The 24,381-nt window shown below is 47.6% G+C and overlaps 16 protein-coding genes across 16 annotated transcripts; 7 read left to right on the top strand and 9 right to left on the bottom strand.

Moving 5' to 3' along the window:
* Positions 1 to 41: 41 nt before the first annotated feature.
* On the bottom strand, positions 42 to 968 carry ERG25 (methylsterol monooxygenase; the record flags this gene model as incomplete). Its single annotated transcript, XM_037283991.1, has 1 exon — positions 42 to 968. The coding sequence occupies one exon, from the start codon at positions 966 to 968 to the stop codon at positions 42 to 44; it is 927 nt and encodes a 308-aa protein (XP_037139887.1).
* A 671-nt stretch (positions 969 to 1,639) lies between these two features.
* NMD4 (Nmd4p) lies at positions 1,640 to 2,410 on the top strand (the record flags this gene model as incomplete). The annotated part of the gene is made up of 1 exon (XM_037283990.1): positions 1,640 to 2,410. One exon carries the CDS (start codon positions 1,640 to 1,642, stop codon positions 2,408 to 2,410), a length of 771 nt encoding a protein of 256 aa, XP_037139886.1.
* Positions 2,411 to 3,192: 782 nt separating this feature from the next.
* Positions 3,193 to 4,137, bottom strand: PEF1 (Pef1p; the record flags this gene model as incomplete). The annotated part of the gene is made up of 1 exon (XM_037283989.1): positions 3,193 to 4,137. One exon carries the CDS (start codon positions 4,135 to 4,137, stop codon positions 3,193 to 3,195), a length of 945 nt encoding a protein of 314 aa, XP_037139885.1.
* A 258-nt stretch (positions 4,138 to 4,395) lies between these two features.
* STE11 (mitogen-activated protein kinase kinase kinase STE11) lies at positions 4,396 to 6,435 on the bottom strand (the record flags this gene model as incomplete). The annotated part of the gene is made up of 1 exon (XM_037283988.1): positions 4,396 to 6,435. The coding sequence occupies one exon, from the start codon at positions 6,433 to 6,435 to the stop codon at positions 4,396 to 4,398; it is 2,040 nt and encodes a 679-aa protein (XP_037139884.1).
* Positions 6,436 to 6,666: 231 nt separating this feature from the next.
* Positions 6,667 to 6,927, top strand: HG536_0E01200 (uncharacterized protein; the record flags this gene model as incomplete). Its single annotated transcript, XM_037283987.1, has 1 exon — positions 6,667 to 6,927. One exon carries the CDS (start codon positions 6,667 to 6,669, stop codon positions 6,925 to 6,927), a length of 261 nt encoding a protein of 86 aa, XP_037139883.1.
* Positions 6,928 to 7,087: 160 nt separating this feature from the next.
* On the top strand, positions 7,088 to 8,779 carry DCR2 (phosphoprotein phosphatase; the record flags this gene model as incomplete). Its single annotated transcript, XM_037283986.1, has 1 exon — positions 7,088 to 8,779. The coding sequence occupies one exon, from the start codon at positions 7,088 to 7,090 to the stop codon at positions 8,777 to 8,779; it is 1,692 nt and encodes a 563-aa protein (XP_037139882.1).
* VPS38 (Vps38p) lies at positions 8,709 to 10,031 on the bottom strand (the record flags this gene model as incomplete). Its single annotated transcript, XM_037283985.1, has 1 exon — positions 8,709 to 10,031. The coding sequence occupies one exon, from the start codon at positions 10,029 to 10,031 to the stop codon at positions 8,709 to 8,711; it is 1,323 nt and encodes a 440-aa protein (XP_037139881.1).
* Positions 10,032 to 10,203: 172 nt separating this feature from the next.
* LST7 (Lst7p) lies at positions 10,204 to 10,920 on the top strand (the record flags this gene model as incomplete). Its single annotated transcript, XM_037283984.1, has 1 exon — positions 10,204 to 10,920. The coding sequence occupies one exon, from the start codon at positions 10,204 to 10,206 to the stop codon at positions 10,918 to 10,920; it is 717 nt and encodes a 238-aa protein (XP_037139880.1).
* A 50-nt stretch (positions 10,921 to 10,970) lies between these two features.
* On the bottom strand, positions 10,971 to 12,419 carry ADE13 (adenylosuccinase ADE13; the record flags this gene model as incomplete). The annotated part of the gene is made up of 1 exon (XM_037283983.1): positions 10,971 to 12,419. The coding sequence occupies one exon, from the start codon at positions 12,417 to 12,419 to the stop codon at positions 10,971 to 10,973; it is 1,449 nt and encodes a 482-aa protein (XP_037139879.1).
* Positions 12,420 to 12,565: 146 nt separating this feature from the next.
* RSC2 (Rsc2p) lies at positions 12,566 to 15,220 on the bottom strand (the record flags this gene model as incomplete). The annotated part of the gene is made up of 1 exon (XM_037283982.1): positions 12,566 to 15,220. The coding sequence occupies one exon, from the start codon at positions 15,218 to 15,220 to the stop codon at positions 12,566 to 12,568; it is 2,655 nt and encodes an 884-aa protein (XP_037139878.1).
* A 244-nt stretch (positions 15,221 to 15,464) lies between these two features.
* Positions 15,465 to 16,562, top strand: HG536_0E01140 (uncharacterized protein; the record flags this gene model as incomplete). The annotated part of the gene is made up of 1 exon (XM_037283981.1): positions 15,465 to 16,562. The coding sequence occupies one exon, from the start codon at positions 15,465 to 15,467 to the stop codon at positions 16,560 to 16,562; it is 1,098 nt and encodes a 365-aa protein (XP_037139877.1).
* A 418-nt stretch (positions 16,563 to 16,980) lies between these two features.
* On the top strand, positions 16,981 to 18,687 carry MUP1 (Mup1p; the record flags this gene model as incomplete). The annotated part of the gene is made up of 1 exon (XM_037283980.1): positions 16,981 to 18,687. One exon carries the CDS (start codon positions 16,981 to 16,983, stop codon positions 18,685 to 18,687), a length of 1,707 nt encoding a protein of 568 aa, XP_037139876.1.
* A 219-nt stretch (positions 18,688 to 18,906) lies between these two features.
* On the bottom strand, positions 18,907 to 20,865 carry HG536_0E01120 (translation initiation factor 2A; the record flags this gene model as incomplete). Its single annotated transcript, XM_037283979.1, has 1 exon — positions 18,907 to 20,865. The coding sequence occupies one exon, from the start codon at positions 20,863 to 20,865 to the stop codon at positions 18,907 to 18,909; it is 1,959 nt and encodes a 652-aa protein (XP_037139875.1).
* Positions 20,866 to 21,480: 615 nt separating this feature from the next.
* Positions 21,481 to 22,308, top strand: MCO32 (Mco32p; the record flags this gene model as incomplete). Its single annotated transcript, XM_037283978.1, has 1 exon — positions 21,481 to 22,308. The coding sequence occupies one exon, from the start codon at positions 21,481 to 21,483 to the stop codon at positions 22,306 to 22,308; it is 828 nt and encodes a 275-aa protein (XP_037139874.1).
* Positions 22,309 to 22,329: 21 nt separating this feature from the next.
* FMP48 (protein kinase FMP48) lies at positions 22,330 to 23,250 on the bottom strand (the record flags this gene model as incomplete). The annotated part of the gene is made up of 1 exon (XM_037283977.1): positions 22,330 to 23,250. The coding sequence occupies one exon, from the start codon at positions 23,248 to 23,250 to the stop codon at positions 22,330 to 22,332; it is 921 nt and encodes a 306-aa protein (XP_037139873.1).
* Positions 23,251 to 23,728: 478 nt separating this feature from the next.
* Positions 23,729 to 24,334, bottom strand: HG536_0E01090 (uncharacterized protein; the record flags this gene model as incomplete). The annotated part of the gene is made up of 1 exon (XM_037283976.1): positions 23,729 to 24,334. The coding sequence occupies one exon, from the start codon at positions 24,332 to 24,334 to the stop codon at positions 23,729 to 23,731; it is 606 nt and encodes a 201-aa protein (XP_037139872.1).
* Positions 24,335 to 24,381: the final 47 nt, after the last annotated feature.

Genomic DNA, 24,381 nt, shown 5'->3' with positions numbered 1-24,381 from the left:
ATAAATGCTGGTAAATGTAAGGAAAGGACACTAAATCAGATCTATTCGTTTTTTTTGGCGTCGCTCTCAGCCTTGAGCTTCATTCTTTCTTCTCTAGCAGCTTTAGCTTCAGGACCAGCTTCAGTATCTAGACAGAAATCCCACCATCTAAAGGAGGATGCGTAGTTGCCAATGAAGTAGTGGTGATGCAAGTCGTGATGCTCAGCACCTGCCCAGAAAGGCAAGAATTTGTTCAAAGACCATGGGAAATCGTAACCGGAATGCGAATCAACGGCTTGGAATAGTCGTAAGGTTATCCAAACACACAGGGTGAATAGATGAAGTTTTCCGGTGTACATCACGTAAAGAATTGGCATACCAACGGTGCCGAAACCGAGAGACATGGTCTCAGCTGGATGGGCATATTCTGCAGATAAACCGAAGGGAGCGGCATACCTGTGGTGCTGCTTGTGGATGTATTTGTAAAATACACCGTAATGGAACAGACGGTGAGCCCAGTAATGCCACATATCCTCCAAAACAAAAAACAGGCCAATCTCTAGAACCATAGTCGTGATCGATGGGAAAGGGACCTCGACGCTGATGCCCAGCTTCTCGCACATTGGGTGGAAGGTCCAGATAGGAATGGCCTCAACCAAGAAATGCGATAGAACAACCGATTTGAGACAGTACCATTGTTCCTTTGCGCTTGGGATCTTAGTTGGTTGCAGCTTCCATCTTCTGAAGAATGGTATTTGGTCAATGATGAACCATGGCAGACATCTGAAGAAGTACATGAACTCGTGCAGCAAAAAGAACATCAGACCGGTTGCCAGCACATCGTTGTTCATATACGTGTACCAGGCAGCCCAGTACTTCTCCATGACGTTCAATTGAGGCTGCAATTGATACACATTTTGCAGAGTCTTGGAATAGGTTTCCTCACGAATCAAGCTGCACAAGGTTGCGTTATTGAAAACAGCAGACATCTCCAACCGCCTGAACTTGATGATTTTCAACTCTAGAACGAACTCCAGACAATTACAGGGCTCTAACCTACTTTTATATATGCAATTGACCGCTGTGCAAGACGCCCTTCGTTCGTTCCTCGAGGTCGTATAAGAAAGTCAAAGCTAACTTAGAATGGCACGATAAGCAAAGCTCTACGACTGCAGCAGAAAGCCGTTATAACCTGAAATCTATGATATAATTGAAAAATAAGCCCATTTTTTTTTCAATTAACAAGGTGGTTAAACGATAAAGCGATGTATCCATCGAATAGCTAAACGAATCAAGAATTACGGGACCTGATGCTGATCTTCTTCGCATGAAAATGCACGAGATCGTTTAGCTTAAACGAACAAAAGAATGTACGATTGACTAGCGGAAAAACGTGTAAGTTTTGAGAAACGGAGATGTCGCAAGAGTTCGTTTGCACGATGTGCACGGGAATGGCTCCTCGTCCAACGGCAAGTTGGCTGAGATCCCAAGAACTTCGGGGAGAACGATAACCTTGACGAACGTCTTCTTTTGACGTGAAGGCTTCTCATATTAGACTGTTCTTGAAGTTCTTGTACAGTTTTTTCGGATAGTGTGTGTCGCTTTGCACGAACGTGAAAATTATACAATACATCGAAGGGACTCCGGCTAAGATGAGCTGATGAGCACTGAATGGTCGGCGAAGTGGTGGTTTTCGAGGACTATATTGCAGATGGTCAAGCAACCAGCCGCTGGGACGGAAGCGGTCGAGTCACCGATCTCGAGAAATGCGTACAATTTCGTCGTGGAGGCCTCATCGTTCGAAAAAGGTCTGGGCAACATCAAGAGATGGTGTCTTGAGTGTCCGAAAACGACTACGTTGAGACTTTATATTCCAACTTTTACCTTGAATGAGCTAGACTTCTTGAGATACAAGCGTAAAAGTTTTGTGGCTCGTGAGTCTTTGAAATTCATCGACAACATACATGATCATCCAGGTGCAAACCTTGAGCTTATTATCGAGTTCCCAGATATCCCAGATATCCTTGCATGGTCGGAAGTGTTGGCGTTTGTCGGAGACAATCCCAAGGACCTGGAGACTTTGAATAAGCTACCGAAGAGACTGAAGGATTTGGTCAAGAGTTGTCTTTACAAGTGTCAATTCGACGACGGGGCCGATGGCTTGAAGTGGATTTTGATCACTGAGGACCCGCAAGTGAGAAATCTGGCGAATATCTGCAGAATTCCGTGGTGTTCCTTGGTCGATGCTGATTCAGCTCTGACCAAAGAGATGAACGCAAAGCAGTACAAACAGAGCAAGAAATTTAACGATGTCATTGTGAAGAGCGGAATTACGGAAGAGACCACCAAACAGGGCCAACGTGTAGTGAAGACCAATTTTGAGAAAACTCTCTATGCACCCAGGGGTCGTGGTGAACTGTGGTCACCATGAGACTAAGCGATAGGGCAGCTTCATATATCCATTACGGCAGGGACACGTTGCGATTGCGGCAAGCCCCAAGAACAGGATACTCTTCTCGAGGGCTTCAAGGCGGGGAATTACAGATTTACTGCTTTGGCTTTGGTTTGGTCAGATAATTGTCAATGGGTATATTCATCGAATGGATAGTACTTAAACTTCACATTCTAACATTAGAGATGCCAGAAAAAAAGGTAAAGTAAGTATTCATCATGTAAAATCAAAGCTGAGCCGAGAGACGAAAAATTTGCCCACTAAGACTTTAATGCAGCAAGCATTTCCGTCCAATTCTCGATTGAATTGGTCTACTGAATCTCAAGGTTGCCCAGTACACCAGAGATCGCTCAAGAGTTTAGTCGAAATGCCTGGTCTTGGCATCTTAAATAGCTGAAAAAATATATTCTGATAAAGACCGGGTGACTTGTAAGATTTTGTTTAGGGTAAGAAGGGTTTGACCTATGTATTTACTACAGGCTCTGCGGCCTTCACTCGGGGATGCTTCAATTAGCACTGTCTACCGATTGAAGATCAAGAACCTGATCGGAAGCGTAGATGCATACAATCTCTTACTTTTAGCTCGCGGGGCGAAGCCTTGCGCATAAACATTTCGGGATCTCTTGTTACATATGTTGGTGTTCAGAGCCGCTGTCTTGAGCCGAAGTTGAATGACGGTAAGGCCTACGATCCCGCTTGGCCAAACATCAGTGCGTTTCCTCGCTGGGCGAAAAGCTGTACTGGTATTCTTCGAGCATAATCTAATGCGGCAGAAAGCGCCCGAGATAGAGCGTTTGATCGATAAAATCCTTGTAATGGATGGTTGCTATGCCTTCTTGATTGAGATCGTATCTCCTAAAAGTCTTTGTTAACCTCATGAGCCACACTAACGCCTCCACAAACTTGTCAAACTTAAGCTCTTTACCGTTGACGCTCTGATTCATAAACTCTGCGTATTGATCGAACAGTTTCTCGCTAATTTCGAACGGCACTAGGTATCCGAGCTCCTGTAGCGAGTTGTGGAACTCGCTGACCGATATCGTGAATGAACCGTTTATATCATTGTCGACATAGATCTTCCGCCAGTTCTTTACCCTCTTGTACAACGAAATGAATTCCGCCTGATTGATAGTCCCGAATCTAGAGGCACCGAATAGGTTTATCAGGGCGTCGACAGCTGATATACAAAAATGTGTATTATCGTCATTCTGCAACAGATTTTGAAGCTCTTCCGCGGTCAGTCTTCCTTTTTTCTTGATATCGTGGTTGGCAAACAGCTGTGTTGCGATTCGTACATCTTTTGAGTCCTCGATGGCTTCAACTGAGCTCCTTGAGCCGGAAGTTGCTGGACTGGATAAATTTGGAGGTGAGCTGACAATACGCTGCGGCGGCGGCGTTATTCTCGCAGGAAATTGAGCAGTCACAGAAGGCGGTCTGGGCCTGCTTCCGGTGCTTCCTGTAGAACTAGGTCCCGCAGTTGCATACGCATTCATCTGTGATGGAGCTGTCGGCCTAACATCATATCTAGGACTATTATATGATCCATAGTTGTTTTGGAAATTGGTCCCGTTGCCGTTAAAGTTCGACGCAGCGCCTATTGGCGGAGTGTGTATGCTGGGATCCACTCGGGCACGTCCAGCCTTGAGCTCGTGTTTTTGTTGTCTTCTCAGTTTCTCTTCGTCCATCCTACGTTTACTCTCCCTCATTGCTTCCTTTGGCGTCGCATATAGCTGTTCTGATTCGTTAGTTCTCTGTCAACACTTTCAGGAAAGCGTCTTCATGCCTTGTCCATAAACATACCATCAGATCATCGCCGGCAGCATAGTTCAACTTCTTAGGGCACATCTGAAGCCTTCGCTATAGTATGCCACTCGTCAGTCAACGACTTCATACCATATCAGTTACGACTACTTAGCCAGTACTTGATGCTCTATATATAAGATCACGTGTTACCGCTAGTTAACTTATAGGATTCGAGTATCCAACCATCGATGTTGCAATAGTTCAGCTGCGCTTGGCCTTTTCTTGTAATCCAGCTGGAATGTCTTTTCCAGGAAGTCTTTTCCTTCGTCAGTCGCCCAGGATGGTGTTTCTGGAGTAGTGCTGGTGCCGATCTTGAAAATCGCTTGCATCTGAGAAAAATCTGGGAACGGATGCCTACCGGTGAACATTTCAATCACCACGCAGCCTGTTGACCAGATATCTGCCTTCTCGGTGGTCGCTGCCTGCTTGACAACCTCCGGCGCCATCCAGTAGACGGAACCTTGCAATGATGCCCTCTTGTCCTGCAGCTTGTTCAAAGGCGATAACTTTTTAGAGATACCAAAGTCGGTGATCTTTACGCAGCCCTTGATGTCGATCAGAATGTTGGCACCCTTGATATGGATGATGTTTTTCTTGTGTAAGTAGACGACGCCGATTAGGATCTGCCTTGTGAAGTTAGTAATCAGAGACTCCTCGAACGGACCATAGCTGTTGAGCATCGACGAGACCGATCCACCGGGGACGTACTCGAGGAAGATGTTTAGGTTTCCTCCCTCCTGGGAAGACCCGAAGTATTTCACTATGTTGTCGTGGTTGAGTTCCTTCAGTAGATTCATTTCGTGCTGCAGAGCATCAATCATCTTTCTGTGTATGCGAGACGCATTCTTCAGCTTCTGTTCTTGCTGGAAATCGTTCTTATGGTCTGGGGGTCCAACGATCCCCGCAGCAAAGGCGCTAGATTGTAATTCAACTTGTTTGACCGCCATCAGCTCACCTGTGCGAGCGTTCATGCCTAGAAACACAGTACCAAAACTGCCTGACCCGATCCTGGCGCCTTTGAGCCACGTTTTCGGCGTAGCCATTTTCGTTGGTAGCGAAACAATTTCGTTGTCGGGATCTTCCTCACCCTTCTCATCGGAGTCGTAGCTCCACAGCTTTATGCGATCATCATTCTGTGGTTCAGTGCGGCTACTTTCAGCCTTCCTTGTTGATGAACGGCCAGTCAACTTCAAACCCTCCTGTTCCTTGTGGCCGGAATGATGGTCCAAACTGTGCAGCAGGGCAAAGTCTACCGCATTTGAGTGGTTTAGCAATATATCGCCCACCTTATTCGACTCCTTGCTGGGCACTCGTCCCTGGATTGTTGACAATCTCGCAGATTGTCGAAACGATTCTTTGAGGGTCTTTTCCAACCTCTTCATATCGGCGTGGGGGAAATATCCGGCCAGATTGGTAGATATAAGCTCGCTGGGAGGCCTTTGGTTGAAGATTTTGCGAATTTTTTCCTTACCGTTCTCCACTGTGAGATGAGGTGTGGAACCGATGGCAGATACTGGTCCTCTGCCGCCTGCCTGAGACGAGGAAGCATGCAAGGCGCTCAAAGTCTTCAGATAAAGTTTCTTCGAAGTAAGAATAGCTTTGTCGCTCGGTGCCTGATCCTTGGAAACAAAGATCAGCCGATTCTTCTCCAGGCGGTCAGCAGAATGACAGATCGTAACCAACTCGACGTCATAAAGCAGATGGAGCACATTTTTCACGTAATCGACAACAAACACGTCGTAGCTCTGCACCGCGGAAGCTTCATCATCCTCACCTTTTGTCGGCAGTTTTTTGATAAGTCTTTTCTTAATTGAGTCGGCGTTGAAACATCCATTCACGTTGACCATCTTGGCAGATCCATCGTTCAGGATAAATATCACTGAGTGTTTCTCCGTAATCAGTTCCTCGTTACTGGTCGGTCCAGAAGTAGAGAGAGAGCCAATCTTTCTGATAACCTCATTCAATTCATCAGCACATTCTTTACTCGGCTTAGTGTTATTCAATTGTTTAGCCTTATGTAGAATCCGGAGCCGGTCTCCAAGTTTCGTCACTCCCAGTGCTGCCAGCACCTCTCGATCCAAAAACCGTAGCTCTTTTGGTGTAAGCAACCTGCACTCAACAAACCTATCCAAATAGCGCTCGCATTGAAGGCTCTCCAGAAATGCCTTCACAAAACGGGCATCAACAGCAGTCTCTCCCATCACTGACCAGCTGGACTGAGCACCAAGCAACGAAACCAAAGCTATCGAATGCTGAATCAAGTCTTAAGCTGCCACATCTTATAAAGATCCTAAGCCTTAGTACGCTACCATCACGTGTATACGCTAATGGTATAGCCCTTCTTGAAGGACAGTATATAAGAGACCAGGAAGAGGCATCCGAGGGCCATTTCGTCCCTCTAGGAGCTCCACGTCGAGTTGCTAGATCAAGAGATGAGTGGTACTGAATCGCAGAAGGAAGTGTTGGGAGGCAGCAGTGGAACTGCTGAAGAGAAACCAAAGATAGTCCTTGAGAGAGGTGGTAAGGTCAAGGAATTTGACCCTGAAACCCTGAGGAGACCCCACACGGTGATTCACGGAGGCACATTCGAGCGGAAAGTGCTAGGAGACCAGCCTGGCGGAAATGCTGGTGGCCTGCTTAGGAACGATCATAGACCGCAGTCGGATGAGAGACAACCTGTAGGGAAAGATTAGTTGTTTGAATGTGTAATGATATATAGCAAGGCAGGGATCGTTGGATTAGGCCTTTATGTTTCGCGTGTCGGTGTGTTTGTGATAGTCATCGAGAAGCTGATGTGAAGAAGATTGGTACAGAGTCGGCTGATGGGAGAGCTACAAAAACGGATCGCTGGATATGCGCTGGCTTTCAAGGAGGTACTGGCGGTATCTGACCTACTTACTGGGGATTGTGGTGCTAAAATGCGTCATTCAGAGCCTCTACTCTAGGCGACAAGGTACAACGCCTGAGTCCGTCAATGGAGACGTCAAAGAAGAGGATCTGGGGAGCCAGATTGTGGTAAATGTCGGCAAGATTGACTGCTTCCATGTTGGAAGACTTTGGAACCATTGCTACGGCACGAGACAGGCGGCTGTGGTGAATACAGCATACACTACCAGAAAGATAATACGAAAAGATCTGAAAAGCTCTCTGGGATATCGATGGTTTGGAACATCTGAGTTTCTGTTCTACGATGTGCTGCCGTTATCGTTTGTTTCCGAGCTGGATGAAGAAGTTTTGAGAGATTTCAATATAGTGACATCTGTGGGTAACTCTGGTGGAACGAAGATGGTTGACAACTTACACATATCGCTCGAGCCGTTATCCTTGGCTGCGGTGAGTCAAGATAAGCCCATCCTGAGCGGCATAAACGTCTTGTTTGGCGAAGACTGTCTGGATCCTCGACCAGATTGGCACCTCGACAAGTCCTGGAAAGTGGAAAACAAAAGATTTCCGAGTTATCTCACTTACAGATACCTGAAGTTACCTGAATCGGCAAACCATGTGCGACGTCTGACAGTCAAGGAGGACGGTAAGTTCAAGATAGTTCAGCTAGCAGACTTGCATTTCGCGACTGGAAAGAGCCAATGTAGAGATGAATATCCAAAGCATGCGGAATGTGATGCTGATTCAAAGACAATGCATTTCATTGAGAAAGTACTTGATATAGAGTCACCAGACATGGTCGTTTACACAGGCGATCAGATCATGGGCGACCAATCGATCCAGGATTCCGAGACCAGCCTTATGAAGGCTTTGGCACCAGTAATTGAGCGGAAAATTCCCTGGGCACTGATATGGGGAAACCACGATGACGAAGGAAGTTTAACCAGATGGGAATTGTCGAAGCTCGCGAGAACTCTTCCATATTCGTTGTTTACCATCGGCCCAAAAGATACGGCCGATAACTCATTTGGAGTGGGAAATTACTTCCACCAGGTATTTGACTCCAACGGTAAGAATGCGTTAATCACACTATACTTTTTGGACTCCCATAAGTATTCGACAATGGGTAAAGTTTATCCCGGATATGATTGGATAAAAGAGGCTCAATGGGATTATTTGCGACAATCCTACGACCAAAAGTTGAAACTTACTGCTTCCGAGGATGAGAGTGCTCATCTTTCTATGGCATTCTTTCACATCCCGCTGCCTGAATACTTGAACATTGACTCACGAAGGTCACCTGGCACCAGAAACCCTTTCGTAGGCAGTCTTAAGGAAGGTGTGACTGCTCCGAAATACAATTCAGGAGGCATCGATACTCTTAATTACTTGGGTGTCGATATCACGAGTTGTGGTCATGACCATTGTAACGATTACTGTCTTTTAGATGATTCCACCTCCAAGAAAATATGGCTATGCTTTGGAGGAGGTGCCGGCGAAGGTGGTTATGCGGGATATGGTGGGACTGAACGTCGTATTAGGACTTTCCAACTCGACACGAAAGAGGGCAATATTTACACGTGGAAGAGACTCAATGGCTCTCCATCCGAGACATTTGATCACCAGCTCGTGTTAAAACATGGTGTTCCCAACGCTGAATAACTTGGATCAAATTCTTATTGAAGCAATCGATGGCATCTAACTGCGCCTCGGAACGTTTTGCTGACGAATTATCATTAAAATAAAGACAACCATTGCCAACCATGGAAGTACTTCCATTAAATTTCATGCGATATGGCAAAGCAATTTGGAAGACTGTCGTTGCTGTAAGTTGGATGAAAAGCAAATAGTAACCCAAGCATGTGTTGATAATATTTCTTTCGGCGTCCGACCTCAAGGCTATTGCCAGAACGCGTTCTTGGTCTACTAATTTGAGTTTCGTCCTCTCATATGGAGCACCTGCCATGCATGCACTTTCATGCTCTATAAAACCAATCTCCTTCTGAAACAGGCAAGTGGTTTGAAAAATGCTGATGAGCCGGCTCAGTTTTTTCAGCTTTAAAGAGTCTACACGGTCCTTGATCTTGATCAAATTGGGATAGTTATTCCCGTAGTACTCTTGAAGGGATTGGCCATCTGGAGACGGAGTCGAAGTTTTGTGATATTGATCAATGCTGCTCTTGAGTTCCTCGTCCAACTGTCGCAAATATGCGTTCTTTGTAGTGAATGACTGCCTCAGATCCGCGAGATGTCTCTTTACACAGTCGATCTGCCAACGACTGTGTTTCCCATTAGAGTCGATAGCATTTTCAAGCTTCTTCGATGTTTCCTGGATTTCTCGCAAAACCTGTGCTTTGTAACTTACCATGATATTCAACTTCAGCGCTGAATTATACGAAAACGACTCCTGAACCTGATTTCGTGAGGCGTTGCGCCTATGTCGCAAGTATGCGTCGTCGTTCGCTGTAGCCTTCACCACAGGCTGGCACTGCAGTGTATAGACTCCGTCATTCATCTCGAATAATGGTACATTGTGGCCTTCCAGTTGATCCTCAAGATCTATGCTCTGTAATTTATTGAAATCCACTTCGAACTCCCGTAAAACAAGCCAACTATCTCGTTTCATGGCACTTGCAAGGCCGCATTGCTCAGGTACCTTAACCATAATCCTCAGCATTATGTGAGAGATTGAGTGTTCGAGCCTCGGCAACTCGTTGAACTGAACGGTGTTTATGAAACCACGCTGCACCTCACTGACGTACAAAACTTCACCCTTCATCGATTGCAATGCCAGGAAACATGCTGGGAATGGCACCACCACTTTTTCCGACTTCGTTTCAATGGCTGCAGATACGTTATTGATTCCTATCGAGCGAACATGTCGAAGTCTACGTCTCAGCAAATACGAAGGCATATGCCCATTGAAGCCACCGGGTCCTGGAAGCTTTCAAACTTGTTGATCTTTCACATCTCTATAGTCTCTTAGTGTTTCGCAAGCGATGCTCTCTATATTATAATACGAAAAACCAAGAGATGAAGCTTAGAATTTCCATAGCTTGATCATTAGCATATATATACTTATTCCGATGGCGTCTATGCTCATATCTTTGGCGCATTTCTGTGATAAGCATGGGCCAAGAATTCTGATGGTTACGCAGGCAGGTTCACCTGGCTCTACAGGCGATGAACTGCTGGTCCCCAACTATCCCACTGATTCCTACTGCGAGTCCTGCTCGATGTATTTCCCTGGTGATTTGCACGGCGGAGTACGCTCTATGAAGAGCAATATTGCCAATCGTTGCTATGTCTCTACACAATATTCATCGGTGCGATATCAGCTTCTGACCTTGATCATTCGAAGGTGCTTCTCGGAAGAGACTATGACTTACGATGGGACTCCGGTGGTCTTCTACGATGATCTACGTGGGCTGAACTTGATGGTAGGGTTCAAGTTGAACGATGAGAATGCTCGTGGAAATGAGAGAAGGTACTGCATGATATTCACAATTGATTCGAAGGACCATAAAACGTCGATGCGGCGAATATCTGAGAATTGGAACTTCATAACCGGTGGGTTTGGTCGGATGATATCTTATATAGCAGAGGCCCATGAGAGGGAACTGCGCAGACAGAACACGTTGAGGGATGAGCAATGCTCCTTTTCGCTACTTGGTGGATCGTACCTGAGGGGAAACAAGGTTAAGATACCGCGAAGACTCTCGGATTTGACAGATGATAAGCTCTTGTTTGTGAGAATGCATCGCTGGAACTCTTTTCTTCTCGATTCGTGTCTCAGAAATTAAAAGGTAATAGACTGTCGTCAGACAATAAAACTCCATGCATCATACATAATTTACACATTCAGTTTAACGTCGGCATCATTAATGTACTTTTCGAATGGCTGCAGAGCGTTCTTGACATCGTTCTTGATGAATTTTTCGGTTTGTTGAGGAGCCCTGCCAACGAACGTTGATGGCTCTAGCAGAGAATCAAGTTCAGAATGGATTGGCGCGAAGAAAGCATCGTTCTTGATGCGTTCAATTAGGTCATTGTCGCCACCTTGCTCTTTGACCACGGCAGCAGCTTGATGAGACAGCACCCTGATGTTCTCGTGAACTTCCTGCCTAGAAGCACCCTTTTCCACCATAGCCATGATAATGTTTTCAGTGGCCATGAATGGCAATTCGCTCTTGATTCGCCTCTCGATAACTTTTGGATAAACAACCAAACCGGAAGATATGTTCAACAAAGTGGACAAAAGAATATCAGCGGTTAGGAAAGCACTTGGTAAAGAGATTCTTCTGATAGCGGAGTCGTCTAGAGTTCTTTCAAACCACTGAACAGAGGCAGTTTGCACGGCATCATTGAACAGTGAACCCAAGTGTCTGGCCAAAGAGCAGACACGTTCACAGCGCATTGGGTTTCTCTTGTATGCCATGGCTGACGAACCAATCTGTGATTTCTCAAACGGCTCCTCCATTTCTTTCAAGTTAGCCAACAATCTGATATCGGTAGCCATCTTGTGAGCGGTAGCTGCAAACGAAGACAATGGGGATAGCACGTCAATGTCGATCTTTCTGGAGTAGGTCTGACCAGTGACTGGATAGACGACGTCGAAGCCCAATAGCTCGGTAACTCTCTTGTCCAACGCCTCCACTTTGTCATGATCGCCGTGGAAAAGAGCCAAGAAAGACGCTTGAGTACCGGTCGTACCCTTCACACCACGAAGACCGATGTCGTTTCTTGCTCTAACAAAGTTTCTCAAATCCCACAATAGCTCTTGAATCCATAACGTGGCTCTCTTACCCAGAGTGGTCAGCTGAGCTGGCTGGAAGTGCGTCCAGCCCAAAACAGGCAAATCCTTGTATTTCAGCGCAAAATCTGACAGTCTGTTGATAACATTCACCAACTTAGGAATGATCAAGTCATAAGCGTCTCTCAAGAAGATCAAGTCAGCATTATCGGTGACAAAACAGGAAGTGGCCCCCAAATGAATGATACCAGAGGCCTCGGGACACGTCTGACCAAAAGTGTGCACGTGAGCCATCACATCGTGTCTGACAATCGCCTCTTGAGCAGAAGCCTGAGCAATCTCTTCATCTGTGATAGCTAAATGTTCCCGCATTTCTTCAATGGCCTTGTCTGTGATAACACTCAATCCCAATTCTTTCTCAGCAATAGCCAAGTTCAACCAAAGCTTTCTCCAGGTCGAAAATCTGTTCCTCAAAGAGAAGATTTCAGACATTTCTTTAGACGCATAACGCGACGAAAGTGGTGTAGTATACTTGTCGAATTCAGACATCTTTGGCAACGGGATCTGTTGAAATAATGCTTGTCCTTGTCAGTGGACTCAATGCTCTACGAATTAAAATTGAGCTGCTCATCTCATCTTTAAATATACTTCATCAGCAACGCCTGTGGTTAATTTTTTGAAATTATTATGTCATCTTATATTGACTCCGTTTCGGCACTCTTGTCACGTGCTGCCAGCTTAAAGGCCATAAAGCGAGCTGACGGGCGCAGACCGAGTGGGAAGGAATCTGGGAGGGCTTCGTCCTCCTGGTCGAGGGTTATATCGTATTCTGAATCTTCGGAATCGTCGTCCTCTTCCATATCAATTTCGTTTGTGTCCACGAGTTCTTCTATCTCCTCATAGTCAAGCTTTGGTTTTGGTTTCTTGTTCACGTTCTTTGAAAACCATCTGTTGAGCGGTGGCTGCAGACGCTTGTCGCCGGAGTTCAGAAGCCTCTCTTCGATAGCCACGCTGGGACCTCTAAACCATAGCACCTCACCTTTGTGACGTTTTCTTCTGGGCACCTGGTCTTTGCCAAGCCTTCTTACCTGGCTATCGTAGTCCTCGCGTTGCAACACATCGACATTCTTGGTGATTGAGATGGGCAGGACAAACGAGCTCGGAGCGTCGATTGAAATGTATCCCAAGGAGGTCTTGGACGCTTGTGCCGCGAGGTTGTTTACGACGGTCGCGAGATTGTAGCCGGACGCTTGTGACCTCTTGTGCTGTTGTTGCTGTTGAAGATGCAGCTGCTGTTTGTTGAGCTGATGTTGCTTGAGACCCTGTACGGTCAACTGCTGGCCGGGACCCAGACCGTTCGGGGTCCCCAACCTACTACCCTGCGATGCGTTCGCTAACGCGGCTGCAGAGCCAATAGGTGAAGAATACAACCCATTCCTCATCCCACTCAAGCCGGTGCCGGATCTGTTGTGTTTCAGGGATGCGAGCCTGGAATTTGACTGGCTTGTTTTCGGTAAGGCAGTCGCGGTAGTGGTGTTAGTTAAAATTGTGCTTGTTTCGAAGTCAATTTTACCTTCCTCAGGCGGGTCGCCTGGTCTGATGATATAACGTGGACAATCGTCGGATGTTGAATACTCTCCAAGGTCATCCCTCTCTAGTTTTGGTCTCAGGTAGACTGCACCAATCAGAGGCGGAGCATTGACAGCGCCCTCAGTGGGCTGAGGTATGGGGTCGTTGTAGGATGCGTTTGGTGGTAGAAGGTGTTTTAAAGGAGATGGATACTTGAGAAATTTCCTGCCATTTACAGGAATTGTCACTTCTTCCTGGTCTCGAATCTCCTCCGGTAGACATGCCTTCCAAGTTCTTATCTTGTTGAAAATCTTTTCATTTTCATTATAACGGAACTCACAAACAAAGAGTGGTCCTTCCAATTTGATGTCTGGATCACCACGTTGGAATCTAGTGAAATGGATGACGTAACATTTTCCAACAATTTCCTCGACCAAATGGTCTCTATACTGTCCCGATTTGACGACTTCGTTCTTGTAAAACAATCTGTCGACCCTGTGTACCGTCTGTTCAGGTCTTAAATACCAACATCCGTTCAGCCACCTTCTGCCATCAGATGTACTCCAAAGCCTGAAAATTTGAGCCACAGTAGGTTTAGTCGCATCGTTGGGATTTTCGAGAAGGACCCAATCACCAATTTTGTAGTTCTTCCCATTGAGATTCAACTCATCCATAGGGTAACGTAACTCACCTTCAGGCATGTAATCCCTATCCGGTTTGGACAACTCGTGGCGTGCAAACACATTAAACTTCTTCTCTAAGACGGCTGCTCGTTTCATGTAGTGCGGTTCTGCACGATGATACAGTCGGTAATTCGTCAACATCAGAGTAAAATCATTCTGAAACGCCTGGAAGTCCTTGTATTTACGGGTCTTGACCTTTTTCCTGATCTCCTCGAGGCAAATAGGATTCGATATCATAGTGTAGTATTTGGCGTCGCGCATCTCATCCGGCAGTTTTTCAAACGTAGCGGTCAGAGGCTCGTTCTCATCGTCAATCTCCTTCTTCAGCATCTTCAGCACATTTTTGATTCTCTGAACATAAGGCAAATCGATCACTGGTGGTCTGCCACGTCTCATGTGAGTTCTCTGCTGCTGATGCCTTCCGTACGGTTTTGGCGTGGATGAGTGCGACCGGTGCTGCGATGGCGGCGAGTGTGCTTGGTGCATCCCTCTGTGCAGAGTGAGCTTGAGATGTGGAAGCCTTCTCCCTTCTGTATACTCCTCGTCATCCTCTTCTTCGACATTGTACTCCTCGTCCTCCTCCTCCTCTTCCGCCTCTCCCGGTCCCACGCTGGCGTCGCGCTCCCGGTTTCTCCTCGTCTTAATCGTAACTGTGTTCCTAGGTGCTGGCAGCGTTCCGCCTGGATGCAATTTCCTATGAGCTTCGATCTCATCGGGCAGCGGCCCCAGATAAGGATATTCCACCTGAGGATAGAACTTCTGCAAGTTTGGAACCAGATGCTCCTTCACATACTTCTCTAGGATCCCAGCATACCTGTAAATAGCCGATTCCTTTGTATTGTACGTCTTTGCATTCCACGGTATCTGCACCACGTCGTTCACAAAGCTCTGCGGATCGGTGTAGTGCGGCACACGCTTCTTGAGAGTGTTCAACGACACCGGGTTCTTGATCAGAGCATAGTAATCCGGATACTCCTTTTTCACAGGCAGCACATTAAAGATGGGGTAGATTTCCAGGCCATTCTCCTCTTTCAACGTAAACAACGCCTCGTACTCGGCTCGCAACCGCGATTGCAGTGAATTACCCTCTTCTGACATCGTCGACCGTCCGTCAGCTATCCAAATAGACCTTTTGACTCGATTCAGATCGATACTTGTGCGTCGAATTGTTCTTGAAGTCGGTGTAGAAGGCCAATTTTTCGCCTTGATAGCTGGCTTCGGAAGACGTAATGGCAGGGTAACCTAACGCCAAACAGCCTTTAATGGGCCCTGAAGCTATAAGATGGCTATACTAGCAGTATAGCTCTCTGAATCTGCTGCTATCCGACCGAACTGATATCCAATGTCCCAGGGAGAAGCATCTACAGCTCAGAGCGGGTCGTCTCCCGCAAACGAAAGCGATACCCGACACCTCAAGTCGTTTCACAGGTATTTGAAAAAGGCACGCAAGGTGCTGTGTATTGTTGGAGCTGGATTGTCCCAGAGCTCGGGGATCCCGACGTACCAACTGCAGCGAGGCTCGTGGAAGGGCTACACTTCGCTGGACCTCGCCACGCCCGAGGCGTTCGACGCTAACCCAGGTCTTGTGTGGTTGTTCTACTCAAACAGAAGATACATAGCGATGAGAGCCAAGCCCAACAGGGGTCATTACGCGCTGGCGGAGCTGGCGAAGAGGATGCGCGAACGCCGCAGGAGCGTTCTTGTGGTGACGCAGAATGTGGACGGTCTGCAGCGGCGAGCGGGCCAGGCGGAACAGGATCTGTGCGAGCTGCACGGCAGCCTCTTCGATCTGCGCTGCACCTCGTTCTTCTGTACCTACAAGGGCAGCAACACCAGAGACCTCTTCCTGACGCCCAAACTGCGAGAGTTCACCCCCAGAGACGTCGGCGTCAAGAGAAAACGCGCCGCAGAGCTCGAAAGGTCCGCCAAGCGCGCCAGGCGGGGCCCGGCGGGCCCCAGCGGCGCCACCGCCAGCCAGGCAAGCGAACCGGAGGAAACCGCCAGCTCCTCAGACTTCGATCCGCTTCCTCACCTCGACCAGGAAGACCTTCCGCACTGTCCAAAGTGCAAAACGGGGCTGCTGAGACCGGGAGTGGTCTGGTTCGGAGAGCCGCTGCCCCTGCTACAGATGGATAAGGTAGACGCCTTCTTCGTGCAAGGAAACGACGACTCGACGACCCCGATCGACCTGGTGCTGGTGATCGGCACCAGTGGCAAGGTTTGGCCCGCCATGGGCTACGTCGAGAGATGCAAGCAGAACGGCGGCAGAGTCGCCGTCTTCAACACCAAGATCGACGACCTCGACCTCGTCAATCGAGACAACGCTTCCTGGGCTTTCCAGGGCGAGGCCTCCTACTGGCTCCCACGGGCTCTCGAGCCCATAATAGGCAAGATCTACGGTCCGTCTTCTCGAAGACACTACGGCACAGCACTGCCCTGAGACCCTCTTCTGTATGGCTTTTCCAGATGGCACCTTTCTTCACTGCCAGCTCGCACGAAGCGCACGGAAAAAGAAAGCCACTATAAGTTGAAGCCGTACGGCGCCAAGACGAAAAGTTTTGATGCCCATCGAGGTTGACAGACAGAAGCGATGCCGTGTAGTCTCGGTACGACGAGACGCCACCACAGTCATTGTGTTGTAGTTGCAAGTCGCCAGGTATTGGGAATAAAAAAATATTGGCTAGCAGTTGACTTAAAGCCACTGTTCTTGGTGCATTAACATTAATTTTGCGGCAGCAGTAACGGGGTCTGCAGGCCAACTGCAGATCGAGTCGGACTATAAAGGGTAAGGAATTCTAGGATTATCTTTGAGATTTACCTTGCTGTCTTTTGGTTTGGACTAGTTGTTCATAGCAGTAATGGCAGGAAAAGGTCGATCGTTTGTATCTCAGCTGAATATTTTCAACAAGCAGAACTATGTGTTTAGCAAGGAAAGCAGCGTTGAGAATGGTTCCTCTGAGGATGTGGAAGACCACTTTGTCACGGAACTGGATAGGGGCAAGAAGGAATTGGGACTGTTTTCATGCATTTGTCTGATCTGCAATAGAATGCTTGGGACCGGTGTGTTTGCGACGTCGTCTACGATCTACACGCTGTGCAACTCGACAGGGCTTGCGCTTGTGATGTGGGCAGTCGGTGCCATCATCTCGCTGGCGGGTCTCTTTGTCTACATGGAGTTCGGCACGGCTATTCCAAAGAATGGTGGTGAGAAAAACTACCTGGAGTTTATCTACAAGAAACCCAAGTTTCTGGTCACGTCGATGTATGCGTCGTACATTTTCTTCCTGGGCTGGGCCGCGGGCAACTCGGTGAATACGGCCGTGATGTTTCTGACGGCAGCAAACGCGGAGATCACTGAGTGGAACCAGCGTGGTATTGCTGTCGCGGTGGTCGGCTTCGCGTTCTTGATAAACGGGGTGAACGTGAAGGCCGGTATCTATCTGCAGAACCTCTTGGGTGTGTTCAAGATTGGGATCGTGCTGTTTATTTCAGTGACCGGCTGGGTTGCCCTCGGAGGCGGGTTGAAGAAAGATTATAATCTTCACAATGCATTTGAGGGTGCTGACCAGGCTACGGCTTACGGAGTTGTCAACGCTTTATACAATGTGATCTGGTCGTTTGTCGGATATTCGAACGTCAATTACGCCCTTGGAGAGGTCAAGAATCCGGTTAGAACATTGAAGGTTGCTGGTCCAACCGCTTTGGTCGCTATTGCTATCATCTACATCTTCGTCAACATGGCCTATTACGCTGTTGTTCCAAAGGAGAAGTTGATCTCGTCCAAGCTCATCCTGGCTGCAGATTTCTTCGATATCGTGTTCGGTGGCCAAGCAAAGAGGGCGGCGGCAGTTTTTGTTGGTTTAAGTGCCCTGGGCAATGTGCTTTCAGTCATTTTCTCGCAGGGTAGAATCATTCAACAGCTGGGGCGCGAAGGGATCTTGCCATTTCCAAGTTTTTTCGCCTCGTCCAAACCATTCAATTCTCCATTCGTGGGGTTGCTGCAGCATTTCATAGTCTGTGTGGTCACGATCATCGCTCCGCCACCCGGAGATGCTTATAACTTCATTCTAAACCTGATCTCATATCCAATGAATATCATCAACTTTTGTGTCAGCACAGGTCTTTTATACATCTACTGGAAACGCAGGCGGGGTGAGTTAGAGTGGGATCCTCCCATTAAGGCTGGCTATTTTATCACTATCTTCTTTTCCTTGGCCAACCTGTATCTGATTGTCGCGCCATATGTCCCACCTGTCGGGAACCAATCCGTTTATGAACACTTACCATATTGGATTCATTGTGTTGTTGCTTGGGGTATCTTCGGGTTCGGTGGTTGCTATTATTTAGTCACCAGCCAGATACTGCCGAGACTTGGTCACTATCAGCTGATGACCAGAGAGGTTCTCGGTGATGATGGATTTTGGAGAAATGAAGTCATCAAGGTATACGCGGACGCCAGTCTATCGGAAGAAAGCGTTTACGAAAATGATCAGCCTGTTTATGGTGAGTCCTCCAAAGGTGAATCGAAGAAATACAGCAGTAATCAAACTTTTGATGACTGTTGACTCAATACAAACTTAATATTCAGACTTAATATTCAGTGACTTTACTTCAGCAGATTGGTCAACGTGTACAATATAATTTAAGGCAACGACGTTTGAAGGAGCTCGGCAGGCAACAAGCGGTCTTTTTGTTGCATTATTCTAACAATTCGATAGATTGGCTTTATCTTATGTGATACGGTCTTATACACAAGTAGTAGAGAAGAATAGTTCATAGAATTCTTAATTTTCGGCAACATCTTCCTTCCAACCCATGAACTTCAGCTCGTTCAGAACCTTCTCCTCCGTCTGAATCTTCAAAACTTGAGTATCTTCTAGTTTATCGCCATTGGCTTGTCTTTGTTTTAGGGTTTCAATGGCTCTCAATTTCTTAAGCAAGGACCTTATCTTTTTTTCTTCAGGAGATGCAACTTCCTTAACGACTGGGGAATCTCCGGCAGGTGATGCAGAGGGAGCAGGACTACCAGCTTTTGATTCGTGATCATCATTATTTTCTTCGCCATCGCCCTTCTTCTTGTTCGCCCTCTTCTTTTTGTTTTTGGCAGCAGCTTTTGAGCTCTTTGGGGGTGCCATTCCGGGCACCATGCCTGGAACACTTCGTTGAGTAGGCTTTGCGTTTACTATGTTCATCCCCGGAACGCTGGAGCCACCAGCCCTTCTGGCGTGCGGAGGTCTGTAAGCACCAACAGGCTTGCTTTGAGCTCCACTTCCACTGTTTCCATTTCTCCTGGGATGTTTCAACTCGTACTCTGTCACGGTAGGGTGGATCTGTAATTGTGACGCGTTGTGGATCTTAGGATCAGTTGGGGCAGTTGAGTCGGATATTTCATGCCAGTTTTTGATGACGTGAGTATTTCCCAAGGTCTTGTACTTCGATGAAGGTCTCCAGTCAATCTTCAAAAGCTCTTTGAACTCTTTGACAAAAACCATTTTGCCGGTTACATGCCATATCTTGACACCGTTGTCTACTCTCAAACGTGGCGAAGTTGTAGCGGTCATGATGAATTCTCCGCCGGGAGACCATTTGCAAACAGAAGTATTTGCGGCATCGAAGTTGGAAATGCAAGAAAATTTATCGTGACGATCCAAGATCTGAACCGCACCCTGCAAATTTCCAAAGCCTGCGATCAAAATATACCTGCCACTTGGTGAGAAGAGCATTGTATTCTTTGCCTGCTCAGCCAGCGAATGAACAACGTTGCCCCTTAAATCGAAGAAAGTTATAGTGGCCGGCATATAGCCATAGATGACACCAAACTGTCTTGAAGTTGGAGACCAAGTAAAATCATGAATAGGCCCTTCCTTCGAAAGCGGTACGCGGACAGAGTTACCGCCAAGCGCACCGTTGACACCCTGAAATGACAACAGGTATAACGTGTTTTCACCGTAGTATGATTTATTCGAAGAGTCAAAATCTGTCGTAGCCACACACAAAACGGCATTGCCGAGCGCATTCCATTGCAATTGGCAGGAGTCCGCCTTGAAGAACGATTTCGTCACGATTTTCTTCGTGATCTGACCTTCCACTAGCGGCCAAATAGTCAAGTGAGCTGGCTTACCGGACTTTTCAGGTGTGAAAGTACAGATCGTTGGGTGCTCTGCCGGAGACACAAGGAATGTCGAGAACATCTGCGCCTCGGACTCCTGAGATTGAGACAAAGTGGCGTAAGGGTGATCGAAATCGAATTTCTTTTCTTCCTCGGCAGTTTGATCTAGCTTAACGATCTTCAACTCCGTCGAGAATTGCTTGAATGCGTAATTATCCAGCTTCGAAAACTGTAAAGACCAGCCATTCTGAGTTCTGGCCTGATATTCATATACCGGTTTATGTTCGTCACTTTGGCTGGCAAAGTCTTGATTTAGGTACCATACTTTGACATTCTGATGCGACTCATCCTGAGCGGAAGGTCTCTCCCAGGAGCTTAGATAACTGCCTGATGGTGAAAAATGCAGATTGTATACGTTTGAGATGGACAATGACACCAAAAGCTTATCGAAAAGTTCTCCTGAGAATACCTTAACTGACTCCGTGGTCGCCAGAGCCATGAATCTACCACAAGGCGATAGAAGCGATGAAGTAACACTGCTGCCATCGGGATTGGTAGCAGACTGGGTAAAATCTGGATATCCCTGAAATAACTCGATATCCTGCGAAGTTTTTAGGAAGAACTGCGATGCCATAACAACTGATAAAAAAAAAGGAACGAAAGGAACGTTATAATATGAACACGGGAATAAACCAACCAAGTACTTGCCAGCGATCAATTGACAAATGCGAAGACGTACGCTGACTTCGAAAACGGGTGATCGGGTAGTCTATACGATCCGACTCCAAAGGTTTCCACGACTACTTTGAGAAGCTATTCGCGAAATAGTTTGAATAGAGATCGAAAGGTAAGCTCAATTGACAACACAGCTATTTCTTCAGTAGTCGTCTTCCGCAGATCAAATGCTTTGCCGATATCATAATTTTTCATTCTCGATGCCAAGCCTAGCGCCGGGTAACAACTTAACCCAGATCATAATACACGAAGGACTATTCAACCAGAAACTAAGCTCTTCAGTATCTTTAAAGCTCACTGTCTGTCCGCTGCTCATCTATGCGCAGTGCGTCTAGTCTGCCAGCTGAGTGATTCCTAACTCTGGCGATCGAAACGATCACTGGCTGCTCCAGAAGGCAGTTTTTGTATCGTTATTTGGTATCGAATTGCGGAAGCTCCCAGACCATTCGGAGCCTTATCCTTTGCTCGTCGCACATATCGGCATCGGAATCCTTGACAATGTCTCGCGGTTCCAATGGTTGCCATCTTACAGTCAGATGGCCCTCTTAACACATTCTTGGTGTATACGAAAAAGTACTTAAGTTCGACCCATGGCTGGAAAGAAGCTCGGTCTGTAGACGGTCGACGAACGAGCAATATGTCCTTCAGAGCTTCAGCTGCTCTGTCAAATTGTTGGCAGGGATCTGTGCGATGTTACTCAGCTAGGCACAGCAATTTGGGTCAGATAACGGAGTATCTTCTTAAGGAAGGAGTTCCGAACTTACTGCAAACGTCCTTTGAAGACCGCTACCTGGATGAACAAATCCGGCTGCGTTTCCTGCCTACGACTCATCCGTATTTCCCGGTGTTGCAGGGGAAGACCAAGTATAAGGCTTCTTTGAATGCTATACGGGTTATAAGCAATAAGCTGATACTGAGCAAGGACTGCAAGTTGCATGTGAACTCCGTGACGACTTTGCTGAGGGACAACAAGACTCACCGATACAATTGTGTGACTGGAAATGACAAGCTAGTCGTGAAATGGCAAAGTTGTACGCCGCAGGAGACATTTCAGCATCGTGGAACCCAAGGTAAAGTGAGCTCTGTGCCACAGAACTTGCTGGCAGAGACAGCGCCTCCCGTAGTCAAATACATCCTTCATCCAACAGGTAAACCACTATCCAAGGAGATGATAAGCAACGAGGAACCCCTGGTGGCAGAGAGCGATTTGATAAACCGTGTGGTCAAGGGAATATTTGTATTTGAGTTTAACGAAGATAATTCTAAGATATCTGTACATACTTTTGAAGATGTTGAAATGATTGATTTTAAAAAGATAGAGACAGGGGCCTTGGCGTGCTAATTATCAACGTGGATTTTGGTGTCAGCTCTTCAGCCGAAGAAAAGGCGGGAGTCTTATAGAGGACTCCGATTGAAAAGCGCATCCGGTCGACTGAGAAGAACTCCTTTCCATTACACGGATGAACTCATCAAGGTTCCTTTTCCGCGCATCAATGTTTACCAGGTTTTCCACCACGGCGCTGCATATATGGATAATTTCAGATATTGGCAAGGTATCGCTGCCGCCTGTGAACGAGGCATCTGGGGATTCCACAAATGGCTTGATATAGAACTGATACATGAACTGATGAGGATCCTGGACAAAACTGGCAAAGTTTTCGCAGCAATTAGGATATGGATCGACTGTCCCGTCACAGTTTCTCGGACAGTTGAAGGGTGTCTTGCCGAAAAGTGCATACAGCAGTGTCAAACCAAAGGACCAGTAATCCGCTTTAAAGTTATCGTATCTCTTCCCGAAAAAGGTCTCCGGGCTCCGGTAAGCGTCCGTGCCGACATCTGTGTCGCTAGACCACTGGCCTTGCACGGCATGTCCCCAGTCCGCCAGCTTAACATTGCCATCCGCCGTGAGCAGAATGTTCTCCGGCTTGATATCCCGATGAGCGATCCCGAGCGAGTGCGCATAACAGAGCGCGGATCTGATCTGCCGCGCCATCTGACGCACATCGATCGCGCTGTAGCCCCGCCCCCTCGATAGCTCGATGAAGTCGCACAGGTCGCCCAGCGAACAATACTCCAGCACCAGAATGCAATTGGTCTCGTCCCCATAGAAGTCCAGCATCGGACAGATGTTCCGATGCCGCAACACCCGCATCGTCTCGATCTCGTCTCTATAATACTCTGCTGGTATCACTTTCAGAGCCACATACCGCTGGCCTCTTCTATCCCAAGCTCTATAAACAGTGCTGAAAGTTCCCGACTGGATCGGTTCGATGATCACATACATCCTCCCGCGGCGGCGATTCACCTTCTCCTGCAGGCGACACCATCTCGACCGCCCTTCCGTCGCTCTATATATTCGAAGAAGCGGTCCATAGCTGTCACTACGTAACTATGACTACGTTCCCATTGTTCGCAAATCATCAGGTTTCTTGGCTTCGATCATCCGCTCGTCATCGTGACGAAACGAAACCTTTCGAAGCATGAACCTTCTCGCTGCACGCTCTACAATAGCTATTGTGCCTGACGGCGAGCTCTTGGTGATGCAAGCCTTATGTAACCTTTTCCTGGCATACCTGCGCTTCCCGCTTTTCCCGTTAGGGGAATTTTTCGCACCATGCGACAGGCAATGGAAACATCGGCTAAATGCGATGCAATGAGCCAATGCAGTCGTAATTGTCAGTAAATAAGCACATAGATCAATAGATAGACGAGAGAAAAAGCGTACATATGTAGAGGGGAAGTGGGGTGCACCGATCTCTGTTTTAGGCAAACTGGCCTTCGCCGTAGACACCAACAACGGAGGCAACGAAGCCTGCGACAGTCGCTGCGGAGATCAGAGTCAAGTGGGCAACAATCTTGGCTTGGCATCTTGGCGGTCTGTGGCAGTGGCACTCCTTGGAGGCCGGAGCGAATGGGCACTTGGCGGAGCTGTTTTCCGAGATGGCGGGATGGCCCGCAGGTGCGTCCTTGCCCAAGTCGACGACGGAGTCGTTGAGCTGTGGCGCGGAGGACGCGTCCTCCGCGTCGCCGCCGCGGCGGCAGCCCCTCTTGCTGTAGTATTTGTGGTTGCAGCGCGAGATCGCCCACAGGTAGAGCGCGGAGACCGGAGCGACCAGGGCGCCGTATAGGAGATAGGGGTGTCTGAGATGTGGAGGGGCGCCAAAGTAGCTGGCGGCGAAAAAACCGGTCGACAAGGTGGCCAGGACGGAGGCGACCTCGCCCAGCTTGCAAATGACGGGACTTAGATGCTGGGTGATTACCTTAAGAGGCGTGATGTAGGAGACCAGCGTGGTGGTCGTCAGCATACCGGCGTAGATGCCGAGCGAGGAAACAGCGATGCTCTTGGTCACAGCTAAACACACCGACATTGCAACCTTCTTTGTGTGTTCTGTGGACTACTGTGTGGCGATCACTC

This window comes from Torulaspora globosa, chromosome 5 (genome assembly GCF_014133895.1).
Source record: "Torulaspora globosa chromosome 5, complete sequence".
Lineage (NCBI taxonomy): Eukaryota > Fungi > Ascomycota > Saccharomycetes > Saccharomycetales > Saccharomycetaceae > Torulaspora > Torulaspora globosa.
This window is presented reverse-complemented; position numbering and strand designations above follow the sequence as displayed.